Source organism: Mercenaria mercenaria, chromosome 10 (assembly GCF_021730395.1).
Source record: "Mercenaria mercenaria strain notata chromosome 10, MADL_Memer_1, whole genome shotgun sequence".
NCBI lineage: Eukaryota > Metazoa > Mollusca > Bivalvia > Venerida > Veneridae > Mercenaria > Mercenaria mercenaria.
In genome coordinates, this window is record NC_069370.1 from 56,196,409 (window position 1) to 56,211,488 (window position 15,080).

Consider the following 15,080-nt stretch of genomic DNA (forward strand, 5'->3'; position numbering starts at 1 on the left):
ATTAACCTACCGTTAGCTATGTTTCATAAGACTTTAGCACAAAAATACGGAATCACATAGAAATATAATTTCAATCAACACATCACTTTTAAAAAGTAAAAAAAAATACACACAGAGGCTATGTTTTAGAAATTGAATAGATAAAATTCGTACGAATTTATCTTTTTACTAGAAAACTGTTAAATATCATTCAAATATCTAATGATCGTTTAGTTTTTTATAACATAGAGCACATGTCTCAAACATTGTACCCTTGTATCTGTTTTGTTACGATCGGGTACGACAACGATGTTGTTATTTTGTGTTTCTTTTCATTTTCCCCTAAGAAAGTTTTTCGCTAGTTAGTAATGATTTCATTGTTTTATTTTATATTATCAACAACAAATTGTTCTGAAGTTCAAGAAAGTACTTTCAGTAATGTTTATAATTTTTGCAAGATAGCAAATGATGGGTTACCTGTTTAGTTCTGTATTTTCTCTAACTTGGAAAAATACGGCTGAAATAATCATCTGTACGGGAATGGGCCATGTTCTAATAATTTTTCATACTGGATGGGGGTGCCTTTATTTAGTGTATATGTCTATTTTTCGTACGCTGCATTTTAGATATATGCGAAATCAATTTTAACAACTTACGCCTTTAAAAAGTACATATTTCACTTGAATCAGATATTTTTGCAGATGCACAACTCATCCAGAATTTACCATGTGTCAGTTCGTAGAGTTTCATCCTCCGTATCTCCAGAGTTACAAAAAAGTGGCTTCACAATTAACAACAGTGTTGCTCATTCGCTTGTTTTCAACATATATTTCATAATAGGAAACTCGGATTTAAGTGAAATGATTTGATTTTCTTTTTAAATTTACATTTTTGATATCATCTAATGACTGATCCGCAAAGACTTGTCGGCAATTACAAAACAAAAACAAAAAATATACAAAATACACAAACTGTGAGTTTACTCATTAAAGATGTTCAGACTCTTCGTGGTTATTAAATGACGCAGAATACTTCTTAATCCGCTTCGGCTATACATTATATCATGGAATTTCCTTCTTGTGCTCCCATAAACAGCACCCCTGTTTTACCTAGGCCGTATAATGTTATGGTTTTACTTTCTCCTTCTTTGCCCGCCGCAGGAGACACAATGCAAGAAAAAGTTATTGCGTTGATTGTAAATGGTAATTTTTAAAACATGTTGAAATTGTAACAAAACACATTCAATGTTTGAGACATATGCCCTGTGTGTTCCAAATGACTAAAGGTACTGACTGATATTTGACAGGGGAGGAAAAGGGAGGTGGGCTTGACCTCCTAGTGTCTATGGTCAAACATTGTCCGCGTCATATTTTCTATCCAGGTTGACTAGATATTGGCACGGTCTTTTCTCTTTCTTCACCCGTAAAACAATGTCCGCGCCAATCGGAAGGTCGGGGACTGAACTACAAATATCAAATAGCACAAATGCATTTCATCTTGTACGATAAAGAAATAAGTGTAGCTTCTGGAATGGGAGCATGTTCTGTATCTCTATGTCCTCCGCTAAAGGAGTGGCCCTTCTGGCCATCAGATAGCGTCTAAACAAACAAACGGAAGCAGCACGTTCCCTTCCTGTTCATTAGCAGAACAAACACCGGGACGTAACGTCAGATCTTCGAGCTATTTTGTGTAACGTCAAAAAGGTCGTGAAATAACGCATTATAAATATAACGTGGTGTGAAAAATCAAGTTTTTATCTGATAAAAACACGAGTCTTTTTTTTCTTTTATTCTTATTGAGCGACTGAAAGTTTCTTTGTATTTTGATTATTTTGTAAGATATCGAAATGATTCTAAAACGACATGCGCCTTAACGTAACTTCAGTTGGATTCACCAATTTCCTATAAACATTGGTAAAAGTCATCGTGTTTCTAAAGTATTTAATAGTCAGAAAAGATTTATTGCCGAAATGCTTTGGGTTAACATTTAAATACAAAATTAGATTAACGACATCAACGTTTTTTATCAAAGCACTAATTTTGAAAAGGCTTGGCCTTTTTGTTTGAAAATTATTTCGGTTTCAATTATTTTGATGCATTGTAAGATAGTCAATATTTTCTATTTTGATTTAGTCATGCGAAAATGAAGTTTTACAACAACGCCCAACTTTATATGCTTAAAATTGTCGTTAAAATTTATCAGAGGATATCTTTAAAATAAAAAATATAAACTGTCGAGTTTGAGGTAAAATTAAATAGCTGTTTAGAATGCATGATAACTTTGATGAGAACATAAGTACAAAAAGGCAGAGATGAAAATCGGATTCTTTATAAGTTTATTATATGTTTAGTTTTAAACACTTTGAAATTTTAAAGAGATAGAACTTTATTTTATGAAATTATGAAAAAAAACTTAATTTTGTTTTGAAAGGTACATAAAACTATTTTTAAAAAAATCATTATTCTATACAAGTTTTAAAGAATCTAATGGTGTCTGTCGAAAAAAGACAAAGTTCATATGACTTTAGAATATTTAAACAATCCGTCAGATTCGGTCAAAAAGCATAGCAAGCGTTGTCAACATTAAAAAAAAGACTTGTGCTTAGGTGTGTGTTGGAACTCGGGATTTTTGTGCATTATCGTGAGTTGTCTTATGACATATCTTTGTTTCTAAACAGTGATTCTTTCCTGAAACATTTTTAGTAAAAGTTGAATTGATTCAAATGTTTGTCAGTTTTGTTATCTTGTTTTCTTGGTCTGCCTTTTCAGTAAGCGGAAACTGACTTTAATTGCGATACGTACCGGACAGGGGGCCTCCGTGGCCGAGTGGTTAAAATCACTGACTTCAAACTACTTGCCCCTCATCGATGTGGAACTCGGAGCGTTGAATTTCACATGTGAGGAAGCCATCCAGCTGGCTTACGGAAGGTCGGTGAAATAATGCACGGAGGGGCACCTGGGGTCTTCCTCCACCATCAAAGCTGGAAAGTCGCCTTATGACCTAAAATGTGTCGGCGCGACGTTAAACCCAACAAAACAAAACAAAACCAGACATTACGTACCGGACAATACGTACCGGACCAGACAATACGTACCGGACAATATGTACCGCAGCTGTATTGGTTGTCATTCGGACATTGTAAAGTATTCTGCAGTTTAATATTAATAATTATCTTTATAATGTTCATTTCAAATGTTCATTAAAATAGTATGAAACGGTTACAACCATGTACTGTACTCCAGCAATATTAAATAGTAAGAAGAATAATTATAAAATGATCCTCATTCACGAGCTGTTGAAATAATTTGAATGCGCGGCGACATAAAAAAATTATGTGAAATGTGAAATATTCGCCAATATCATTCACAAACTGCACCCATGAACATTGATATATCCTGTACAGACTCCAGAAACGAGTCATATTTATAATTTTATTTACGTACACGACTGTAGGCCTACCCGGTAAAGGGTTCACGTAAATTTACTGTTTCTCCTGAATAAAAGCTATAGCTTAAATAACACATCAATTTTACAAGATAACAATTCTCGGTATTTTTTTCAGCTGATTTTTTAAATCGTAGAATACAATGAAAAACAAACTTTCATTGCCAATATTTTCATAATGTCTCTATAGTTCTTAAAGATACGCTGAGAGGAACTTTCATTAAATTATCTTATCGGTAGATATTAATCATTAAATTACCTTACCGGTAGATATTAATCATTAAATTATCTTACCGGTAGATATTAATCATTAAATTATCTTACCGGTAAATATTAATTTAAATCAGAAGCAAAAAAATATCTCATTAAAAGTATTTAACTTTGTTTAAATTATTAGCTACTAAATGCCATGAAGAAATAGTTGTTTGTCTTGAAAAGCTGCTATTTTTCTCTTGGCAGACCAATTCAATCTGTGTTAAAATATGTATCAATGAAGTTTTTTGCTGTACTCAACAATTTTAACAAACATATATGTTTACTTCGTGCTGAATAGATACTGTGTGGTACAAATGTAACTGCATTTTAAATATGAACTTGGTCATACCATAACTTTAAGAGTATGTAATATCCAGTATTGAAAGATCAAGAACATTATGCTTATTGTTTTAAGGCAAGATGAAATTTCTTTATTTCCTCCATAAAGAGCCACATCTTGTGCATATTGAAATATTTCTTTTTTATAGTTTCAGGACGTGTTTGAAAAACACTATGAAGCAATCAGTATGCAGTCTGGCTCTTTTAATCCTACTGTTTTTCGAACCAGGTAAGTAAGATTTTTAAACACGCTTACAAGTAATTATTTTATGTTCTGGTATGTTGGACAAATAAGTCTCAAAAGAAACTGGTATACAGGTTTTTAATTAGAATTTAGTCTAACTTAGTTATATTTATCTTTTAAAATTTTCGAATCGAGCAAATATATGTTTTAATCGATTTGATTTTCCGGATAATTTTGTCTAGCTGCGTAGGCATACTTTTGTAATACCATAGGCATGTATTGCTTTATTAAATGAATGGAATGTCCAGATTATATAAAACTGAACGTATTATTATAAAACTTTTTTTTTCATAATATCAAGATTTTTTTATGTTATTTTGATTTCAGTTGAATATCAACATTTTTAAGCTATGGAAAGAAGGAATTCCAAACAAGTTATTTATATTTGTAGTTACATGTCATGTTCTTCTTCGCTCAGGTTATAAGATATTAGTTGGGGCAACGCCTGATCTTGATATCAATCCAGCACCAAGCGTATTAGGATGGGAAATCTATGATCCATACGAAAAAGTGGAACCGTCCGAACCAGAGGATGTACCGCTGCGATATGAAGTCATACCAACACCGGTTGCATTTGAATTGTCATACACTGATTCTTTCTATCCAAGGGAAGGATATCCTGCAGACGCTGAGCAAAATGACATTTTTCCAACCCCTGCCATGCATGTGATGCCTGAGTCATCGTTCCATCACGTTATATACAGGTAATTGAAACATTTCTTACTTCTTTAATTTAGTCCCAATACTCCCCTTTGAACGCAGTGGTCCACTAGTAGCACAGTCGGACTACGAAAACTTTGGTTGAGAGTTCGAACCCACGCTCCTTTGAGTAAAATTCCTAACAACAGAATATGGGTCACTGCATCACCAATACATGTACGCTTTACACCTAGCCCGCCAGACAAACCAGAGAAGCTTCTGGAATTGGAACGTCTTTTTATCTAGAACAAAAAATACTAACACCCCATCATGGGTATCCGGTAGGGTTTCTTAATAACGCTCTAGAGTAACGCTATTAATTTGGTGGCAAAGAACTAGAACAACATTACCTTATGTATTGCTTTATCATGCAAACCAAAATTTATATATAATATTTCTGGGCAATATTTAACATTACTGAGACTGAATGATTTGTGAAGTATAATATGCTGTCAGTCAAAGCAAAGAAGAAACATTTTGGGTTTATATATTGTCACAGCTGGTTCTCAGCTTGCGCGTGCATGTACAACTGCTCGCACAGAATGCAGGGTAAAAAGACTCCTAGGGACTGGGATGCTTTGGTCTTTAAAGACATCCTGCCGTAACACACGTAGAGACGGACCAGAATAATACACTGTTCTAATTTTTGGACGATTGTCCGATTCCATCTGGGACTTACTGTCTCTCAAGTTACATTCAGAGTGAAAAAAACCATAACATGGAGCCAAACTTTTTTAAAAGAGCGGTATTTTATTATTTTACTTTTTAGAGGTGTTTTATTATTTTACTTTTTAGATCATAGATCTATATCAAGAGCGTTCTGTTTTTAAAACTTTAGCATTTTAAACAGGGTTATGATATTATACAATGAAATATTTATCATGCAGTGTTGATTTGTTTCCAAGCTAAATTTGGAAAATTGGCCGAAGGTAAAACTGATTTCTTGCAATTGTCTCTAAAGTCTGGTATATATACATCAGACCCATGCAACATCGAGTTGAAATACTTTATCTTACTGAACTTTTTATCATGAATAGGCGACAAGCGGATGATGACAACACAGAATTCAGTGGCCAAGGCGCAGGTATTTTGATTTGCATTTTCATCAAAAATTACTTTTGCCTCGACAAAAAAAAAAGCTTTTAGTCACTCAACAAACTGAAGACAAGCAGAAAGCTTCGTGATCATGTTGAAAACTGCAATGTTATTCTAAGTACACTTGTGTAATCTGGTATTTCTCGTTTACTATTTAGAGAAAGTATTACCTACATACTGAGGCCAAAACCTTTTTTTGCTATTTTGCATATTCAATAGACATTCAGTTCACATGTAACATGGTCCCGATTATATATGCAAAATGTAAATAGCTCAAACTCGCAAATAAGTCATCCTATCTGGACAATATCTGGCATGCAACAGGTAGAAATCTGGCATGCAACAGGTAGGATAACGCCAAATATAATCACGTTACGTAACTTTTGCGGCGGGACTGTTTGGTGCTCGGGCTCGAGGGAGTCTACATGTGTTATGAGACATATGTGTTATATGTTATCGCTATTGTAGAAAGCTAAATTAACTAACCAGCAATTGTGCATTTTGTCTGTTTTAATTATGCATTATATGTCGTGATACTTAGCAATGGAACACGCATACATTAAAATTTGTATTAACAGAACATAATCTTATTGTTAGCAAAATTTACTTTCCTGTTAAAGAGAACACCTTGAATCTGACAATAGCAGCAGATTAGTACTAAAATGAGCCGCGCCATGCATGAGAAAACCAACATAGTGCGTTTGCGACAAGCATGGATCCAGACCAGTCTGCGCATCTGCACAGTCTGGTCAGGATCCATACTGTTCGCTTACAAAGTCTATTGCAACTAGAGAAACTGTTAGCGAACAACATGGATCCTGACCAGACTGCGCGGATGCGCAGACTAGTCTGGATCCATGCTGGTCGCAAACGCACTATGTTCGTTTTCTCATGATGCGGCTCAAATACAGAAAGGCAACGAACCCTATCGCGTTCTCAACAAAATTATTTACATAAGAACAAATATTTTGAATCCGTAATGTGAGAAAACCAACATAGTGCGTTTGTGACCAGCATGAATCCAGACCAGCCTGCACATCCACGCAGTCTGCTCAGGATCCATGCTGTTCGCTAATGGTTTCTTTAATTGCAATAGGCTTTGAAAGCGAACAGCATGGATCCTGGCCAGACTGCGAAGATGCGCAGACTGCTGTAACGCTGCGCGTGTTACGTGAAGTTTCTTTGGGGAATATTTTAGCTCAAATTCAGTTTTTCGGTTATTTATTATTTTTCGCTTGAGTCCACTTAATTGAGGGAATTAGCAAAATCCAGATTCTGTTTCTTCTTTTATTCATTTTTCAACAACAATATATGGATGTCCACATAATAACAATAATTTCTATAAACACAATTAAATTTATTAAAACTCTGTAATTATCTAGTCGGATATCTCGACATGAAACACAGAAGTATATGTCCTTCTTATTTCGTAGGTAAAATTCTTCTGATCTACTGTATCATTAACTTTTTATGATGTTCATGACAACAATAAATTAACCAATGCTATTGCAGGAAACCTCCATGGCCCATAGCAACAAATCTCGCATATTGCGATACCTAGTTAGATTTCTCGTGATTTCACGTGACCACGGACTTCTGTCTTTGCGTTTCAAAAGATTATTATCTTACTAAACAGATATAAAAATTATGTAATAAAATGCAATTAGTCTGTTTACAGACATTTAAAAGCAATTACTTTGACACTGCAAGATTTTATCAATCTAGTAAAAAAAAAATATTTCTTATGACAGCATTCTTGTTCTTTTATGATTATTCACAAAATTCGAGTTTTTACATATACAAATATTTTTAAACATTTTCAAACAAATAATTTAACCGTTGTTTAACATTTATGTCACTGCATGACACTGCTCTGGATCCATGCTGGTCGCAAACGCACTATGTTAGTTTTCTCATGGTGCGGCTCAATTATAGATTGCCCAGAGCTAAGTTCTCCGGCGAATGGAAACAGAAACGACGACGAGAGTTGTGGGGACTATAACAGTAATGGTTGTACGGCCACATTTACATGCAACGATGGCTACACTCTCAACGGACAAAGTCAATTAACCTGCCGAGAAGCAAATGGCCAGTCCCAGTGGAACGGAAACCAACCAAATTGTGTCAGTAACAGTAAGTAAAAGTCATTTTCAAGCTTTTATTAACATAATTTCAACAATAGTGTTGTCTTGCATATTTGCCAAAGAAAGTCTATTGAATGGGTGATAAAGTTTACGAGATCCACGCAGATAAATGAGTTAATATTTTGTACAGTAAATGTTCGAAAACATGTCTACGTTAAAGCAAGACTAGTGTTTATTCTGATTGTCTGTAAATGACTTAGGCATAAGAAAAAAATACATACCTTTCGAATTTACATCAGGGTGTCCGCAGCTAACTGCAATAGAGAATGGAAACAGAGAGGATAGTTGTGAGACGCATAATGGTAATGGTTGTACGGCTACATTTTCATGTAACTCTGGCTATACAATCCTTGGACAAAGAATTCTAACTTGTACAGAAACAAATGGTCAGTACGATTGGAATGCAGACCAGCCAACTTGTAGAATTATCGGTAGGTTAAATTCATACATATCTGTGGCAGTCATTTATAGGTGGGCCGTTGGTCTAGTGGTAACACGCTTGACAGTCAATCCAGAGGTCCGGGGTTTGAATACCGGTCCAGGAACTGGAAATTTCTGAGATGCTCTTGAGTGTCTCCCACCTAACTTAGAGGCATGTACTGGTTCTTTCTAGGAAAGACGGCTTCGCGTGTATCGGTGCTACACACCGGGCACGTTTAAGAACCAGACTGTCTATTCGCAAAGAGCTAGTCTTATCTAAAAAGTTCTCTCTATCTGTTCTGGTGGGTTTATCTCACCCTGTCCCTCTGGTCAGATAGCTTTCTGTCTATACCAGTAGAGGATAAATCAAGTTCGCGCCTTGTGTGGCTGCGTTTGCCATATGTAAAGCGCCTTTGAGCGTTTTTTACAATATATAATAGATTATAAGACAGTAGACATGAGAAAACCAACATAGTGCATATGCACGGTTTCTCTTTTTTTGAAATACGCTTTGAAAGCAAAAAGCATGGATCCTGACCAGACTGCGCGGATGCCCCTCTTATCGCAGATCAAAATACTTTTATAGTAGCACAAGTATATTTTCTCCGAATTGCTTTTTTATGAAAACATTTATTTTTTACCTGGAGTTACTGATATCCCTGATTTTACACACTGACTGAAATCAAAATATAGCAAATAACATACCGGTATTACAAGTATCATTGTGCATTGTGCATGTTTAATAAATGATTTTATGATTTTTGTTAACTATTATATTTTCGCCAAGTCTTAGTTGAAGTTGAAGGTATACTAGATCCTACCATCAGATTAATATTTTTGTGAAAGGTGGATATGTGATATATAATAATGTCCTGAAAATGGACAAAGTCTATACATATGAAATTTTTTGTCATTGTAATGTATATTAAAGATCATGTCATCAAAATTTTAGGATATGTCTTTAATCAGACTGTATATCACGACATGCAGATATTTCACAGAATTGCGCCCATTGTAAATGTCTACAGTAGATATCGTAATATGTACGATTCAGTTTGATACTGGTCGGTTTAACATTTACCCTGCTCAATTTCTAAAAATGTCATCAATTGACCATCATTCAGTTTGGACAGTACCATTTATTATTTAAAGGGGTGTTCACAAAAAAATATTAACTGAATAGCTAACAGTGCTGATCACGATCAGCCTACTGATCTTGGTCTGCACTGGTCGCAAAGGCAAAACCGGCAATCGCCACCGGCAGGCTAAAGGTTAAGATTCTGGTCGGATAAGTTCGATTTGAAGGAATACGTTGATTTAAAAGAATAGATATAGAAGCATTCTAAATTAAACATTATCGTTGTACAAAGTCATACACAGTATTATACACGTTTTAAAAGATGCATTGTAAGAAATACGGTTGTTGTTGTTGTTTTTATTATTTTTCATTTTAATAGCTTGTGGTCAGCTAGATGCACCTGCAAATGGGAGAGCTGACTTCACGTGTCCGGCAAACTTTGAAAACTGTCAAGTTAGATTCAGTTGTAATTCTGGTTACGAACTAATTAGTCAGGATGTTTTGAGGTGTCAAGAAAATAGTACATGGAGTGGAAACAGTCCAACATGCAACCCAGTAGGCACGTACATTCACAATTTATATTTTTAACAAACAAACCCGTTTCAGGTAAAATGAACCGTATTTATGACTAGCAAGTTGCAGTTTTTCAGCGTATGTTTAGATGTACGTTCTTATCGAATATTTTCGCTTATAAGACGCATTATTAGGAGTCATATTTCCAGTTCAGAGAGTGGGTAACATCTTATAAGAGTTTACTACAAGGAAAGTAAAGGAAAAAGAAACCCCAGATTGCATGTCCGACGTCTTATAGGCGAGTGCGTCTGATAAGCGAAAATATACGGTATCAGAAACTGCTGGCCCGTTTGCAGAATAATTTCACATATATTCTTAGGTTGACTATACTTATTCAGACTGTACTAAAACATTGCCGCCTTGGGACATGGTCACACTCCCTATATACCTCAGAAATTTTAAAAATCTTCTTGTCAGCAAAGAACTATAAAATACATTTTATTTAAAAATTTATTTTTATAGCTCTTTGTTGTCAGAAACCCGTTGCCCGAGTTGAATATAACTTAACACAAATGCTTTGACCTTTTACCAAGATTTTTCAAAATAGCAATAGTTGCCGAAAACATGGCCGCGACACCTAAAAACAGAAAACTCTCAGAAAATAGAAAGCCCCTGGTCAAATTTTAAAATCGTATATCACAAATGCTTCTTTGTTACCGTCTACCGGCCAAGAATATTCAGATTAGCCCGAATCATAAAATATGTTAACTAGGGGACATGGTCACTTTTTCCTGTTTGTATATAGTGGGAACTGTTGAAATCTTATCAGAATCTCCTGACCGCAGTTGAAAATTATATTGCACAAATGTGTTTAGAAGATTATTCAATTTTTGTCAAGAAATATAAATGCTTGAGCTTAGTAGAATATAAAGCTTGTCTGAAAAAATTTCTTCCTAAACCGTTGGTATGACTTTCAAATCATTTCACAGAATTTTTTCTTTGGCAATCATTCACCAAGAATGTAAAATTATCCCGGCAACATCGCATGTACCAGAAAGGACTGATCGATGGCCAGTGATTATTGAGTGGTGTTTCAACCGATACACCTGAAGAATCAACATTTCAAGCTCTGTGCATTGTGGTTTAAGACAAGAAGATTTTTAAAGGTTTTCCCTATACAGCTCTATGTAAAACTAAGTTTGCCCCATGGTAGGGACAGTTTTTACCCTAACCCTAAAACCCTAAATCCTAACCCTAACCTTAAAATGTAACCTTAGAGCAGAGTGATTCCGAATGTTTCGAATGTGAATATAAAGTTCATAATTATTCTAGAATCCGTTGCTGCTTGTTTTTGTTTTTTAAAACATCATTTAGTCCTCTCACACTCACACAATACAAAGATTATATCAAAAAAAAAATACGGGACTATATTTTACAGAATATTTGTGTGATGCAGTCACATAGAAACAGAAGGAAGAGGTTGAAACCTGGTAGTTGATTTAGAGCTATAGCCAGTTGCTAAAGCACTGGTTAAAAATGGAAATATTTTAAATGCCATCCTATATATAACTGCTCCGATGTTGAAATAATTTCATGAATCGTCAAGAAACATGGCGAAAACTTTAAGCAGGCTAGAAATTTTACCATTACACTCCTGTAGCCCTTAAAGTAACGTGCTAATTTGACTTGCATCATTCACCTTCAGTTAATGTAAAAGTAAATGTAAACTAATATTTTTCTTTTTTTTTTTTAAAAAAATGCGATACTAGTAGATCAATTCTCTCACTACTTTTAGAGACATAATTTAGACCTTTAGTGGATTTGATATAACAATGAAGAGCAGGATAAAGTCGGATGACCAGAAAATATTTTCTAGACAATTTCAGTTCAAAGTCGTACACTTCAGACATGCGGCCTGCTCACTTTTGAGGTCTTTGGCCAAAAATTACTAAATTTTCTTGTCTTCATTTGAAATAAAACAATTACATTGTTCTGAAAGAGCATGATATGACTTTATTGAAATCATTAACCTTGACTCTGCTAAATTTCTAAAATGGACTGGTCTATCATTCAGTTTTGGCAGTACCATTTATTATCCGAAGATCTGACAAGAGCCAGAAATTGAAGTGCACTTTATCTTGCTCTGTTATATTTACTTACATGGTTGCTGATCATGTTGCTCATCATGTATATGATATTGACAGACTGTGGAAATCCAGGAGTGGATGGAGGTAACTTTACTGGAAGTACAACGTTTGGGGAATCGGTGACTTTCCAATGTCATGAAAACTATACTTTAACAGGTAACGCGCAAGCAACGTGCCAGGCCAATGGACAGTGGGATCAGTTGCCAAACTGTACATACAGTAAGTTTTTATTCAAAGATTCAATTTCTATTAAGCATTATCTAAAATACTACTTTAACAGAAGTGATGTCACACACAGCTATAACATGGCTAGTTTTGACGTTTAAAAGTTCTCGGAAAATATGACTGAAACAAGATTTTAGATCCTGTCAGAAGTCTATATATTGTATTTTTCTCAAGTCCGTACTTCTGAGCGTATTGCATTCACATTTGGTATGTGATTCATCTGTCTATATAATTATAATTATAATTAGTACATATTTGATTATTCTATACAGCTTTCTGTAAGTCTAGAGCAGCAATAAAATATCTTGCTTTTAATATTTTATATTTTTATATTTGTTGGACACTTTCAGATTGTGGTGATCCGCCAACAGTGGCAAACGCAACCTTTTTATTTACTTGTACCACAGAAAACTGTTATGCAAATGTGACCTGTAGCAATGGTTTAATATTAGAAGGGGACGATCCAATATGCGTTAGAGATGTAGGATGGGCATATGAACCTTACTGCAGGGAATCAGAAGGTGCGTATAATGTACATTATAATTTGTTGTAAAATGGATTTTGAAAATAGGATTTTGTGAAAAAGTGATTTATGTAGTGTAAAGTTATGCATATTATAACTGTATACAGGATAATGCTCCTACTCGTCTAGTCTTCATAAATGAGCAGCGCCATGAGAAAACCAACGTAGTGTGTTTGCAACCAGAATGGATCCAGACCAGCCTGTGCATCCGTGCAGTCTGGTCAGGATCCATGCTGTTCGTTTTCAAAGCCTATTGCAGTTAGAGAATCCGTTAGCGAACAACATGGATCCTGACCAGACTGCGTGGATGCTCCGGCTGGTCTGGATCCATGCTGGTCGCAATGCTACTATGTTGGTTTTCCCATGGTGCAGCTCAAATGATCTTCATTTAAAAAACTGAAACAAACGAGTATGTGTAATATAACAAATGCTCGTGATTTATATCTTTTATCAATTCTTATTTATATTTCAGAAAATGGCACTGGCGGAGTTGATATTTCTATAACTTTACCTGCCACAACTGACGATACCACGTTTCAAAAAGTTATAGTTGGAGCGGTATGAAACATAATTTACATTTTGAAGATCAGAAAACGTTTTTTATTTATAAAAGTATCAAAATGTATAATCGTATGATACACGCATTAAATCGGAACAATGGCACATACAATAAGGCCTAAAAATTCATTGTTTCCGGTAACAATGCAAAAAAATTAGGGTAGGTAGGTTGAAATTCTTTCGTTTTTTAGGATTTTTTTTAGTGAGACCTTTCTGAAATTATTTTATGTCAAAAAATGAATAAAAATAAGAGGGGATATGCCTTTAGAGCATCAGTAAGTTGATTTCTAACATCACTGACCATTATTAAAAATGTTTGGTAAAAAGTTGAAAAAAATATTCTCCAAAGGCCATAAAAACATTTAGGGTCGGGCCAAAAATTTAAGGTAGGTCGGGATACCGGAAACAAACATTTTTTTACGCCTGAGAAAAGTACGAATATATCACGTGCTATTTTTCAGCGTTATGAAAGGCCTGCGGGCGGATTTCATGTAAAATTAACTTTCTGTCAGGCATTCCTTGCACTTTAACAGATAACAATTAAGGGAGAATAGCTATAAACACGGACTTGAACTGTATCATTCATAATTTTAACATGTCCAAAACATTGTGGAATGATACTAATTTCACTTGGGTATTGATTACATTTTACTCGGACTTTATCATAGACTCCCTGTGTAAAATCTCAAACTTTAAACTAAAATAAAGGTATTAAATCCATATATTATTTCAATGAAACTTCAAAGTTTTGTTGTTTGTAGCATCATCTGACCCGGGACTTGTGCAGTGAAAAATCTAAATTTAATTTCTATTTTAAATTAGTGTGAGTCACTATATTTTCATTGTAAATATACTTCGTTATACCCAAGCAAAGAGTTATAAAAATAATAATATTTTACACTTCTTTGACCCAAGCGAAAACTGGCAGGTACTTGAAAATGCAGCTCTCTGATTGGTCAGTTAGAACCCCTTATGTTCAGTGATGTCATGATAAAGTTAATTATGAATTCACAATCAGTTATGACGAATTGGCTACTAATTTAAGATAAAGGTCTATGTTCCGGAGAAAAAAATGTTATGGTAACGTCAAAGGAATCCGATTTCCCGTAGGGCGCCGCCATCTTGGACTCATGCATATTCGTTACAAATAGCCTCTAGCCCAGTATGTGTTTACGCATAATCAATCTTTATTTCAGTCTTTAGTGCAATACAACAACCTAAAATAACAGAACAACAAAACACAATAATAAAGTTTAAATCATGTAACTCCTCAAATGAATATATCATAGTAAAGAATCGAGATTAATGAAATGAATATGCATCATCTAAAAATAGACTCCCGCCAAAAAAAAATTTACCTAATGAAATTGTCCCTGGTCACGTGATTTTTTTAGCTTCTAACGTTTCAGATTTGCAA

At 34.7% G+C, this 15,080-nt stretch overlaps 1 protein-coding gene across 5 annotated transcripts in view; it reads left to right on the forward strand.

Annotated features, from left to right (window-relative positions):
- LOC123561493 (uncharacterized) overlaps window positions 1–15,080 on the forward strand; it is a 66,759-nt gene that overhangs the window by 33,859 nt on the left and 17,820 nt on the right. For 4 of the 5 annotated variants that reach the window (XM_045353903.2, XM_045353900.2, XM_053553137.1 and 1 more), the window contains exons 2-10: window positions 4,167–4,246; window positions 4,680–4,965; window positions 5,998–6,044; window positions 7,991–8,188; window positions 8,439–8,630; window positions 10,077–10,256; window positions 12,415–12,576; window positions 12,933–13,103; window positions 13,578–13,663. In XM_045353903.2, coding sequence (XP_045209838.2) covers window positions 4,192–4,246; window positions 4,680–4,965; window positions 5,998–6,044; window positions 7,991–8,188; window positions 8,439–8,630; window positions 10,077–10,256; window positions 12,415–12,576; window positions 12,933–13,103; window positions 13,578–13,663 — 1,377 coding nt within the window. In that variant the 5' untranslated portion in view covers window positions 4,167–4,191. Of the gene's footprint in view, window positions 1–2,199; window positions 2,620–4,166; window positions 4,247–4,679; window positions 4,966–5,997; window positions 6,045–7,990; window positions 8,189–8,438; window positions 8,631–10,076; window positions 10,257–12,414; window positions 12,577–12,932; window positions 13,104–13,577; window positions 13,664–15,080 lie in introns of those variants that run through there. The other variant, XM_045353902.2, reaches the window with a different exon arrangement.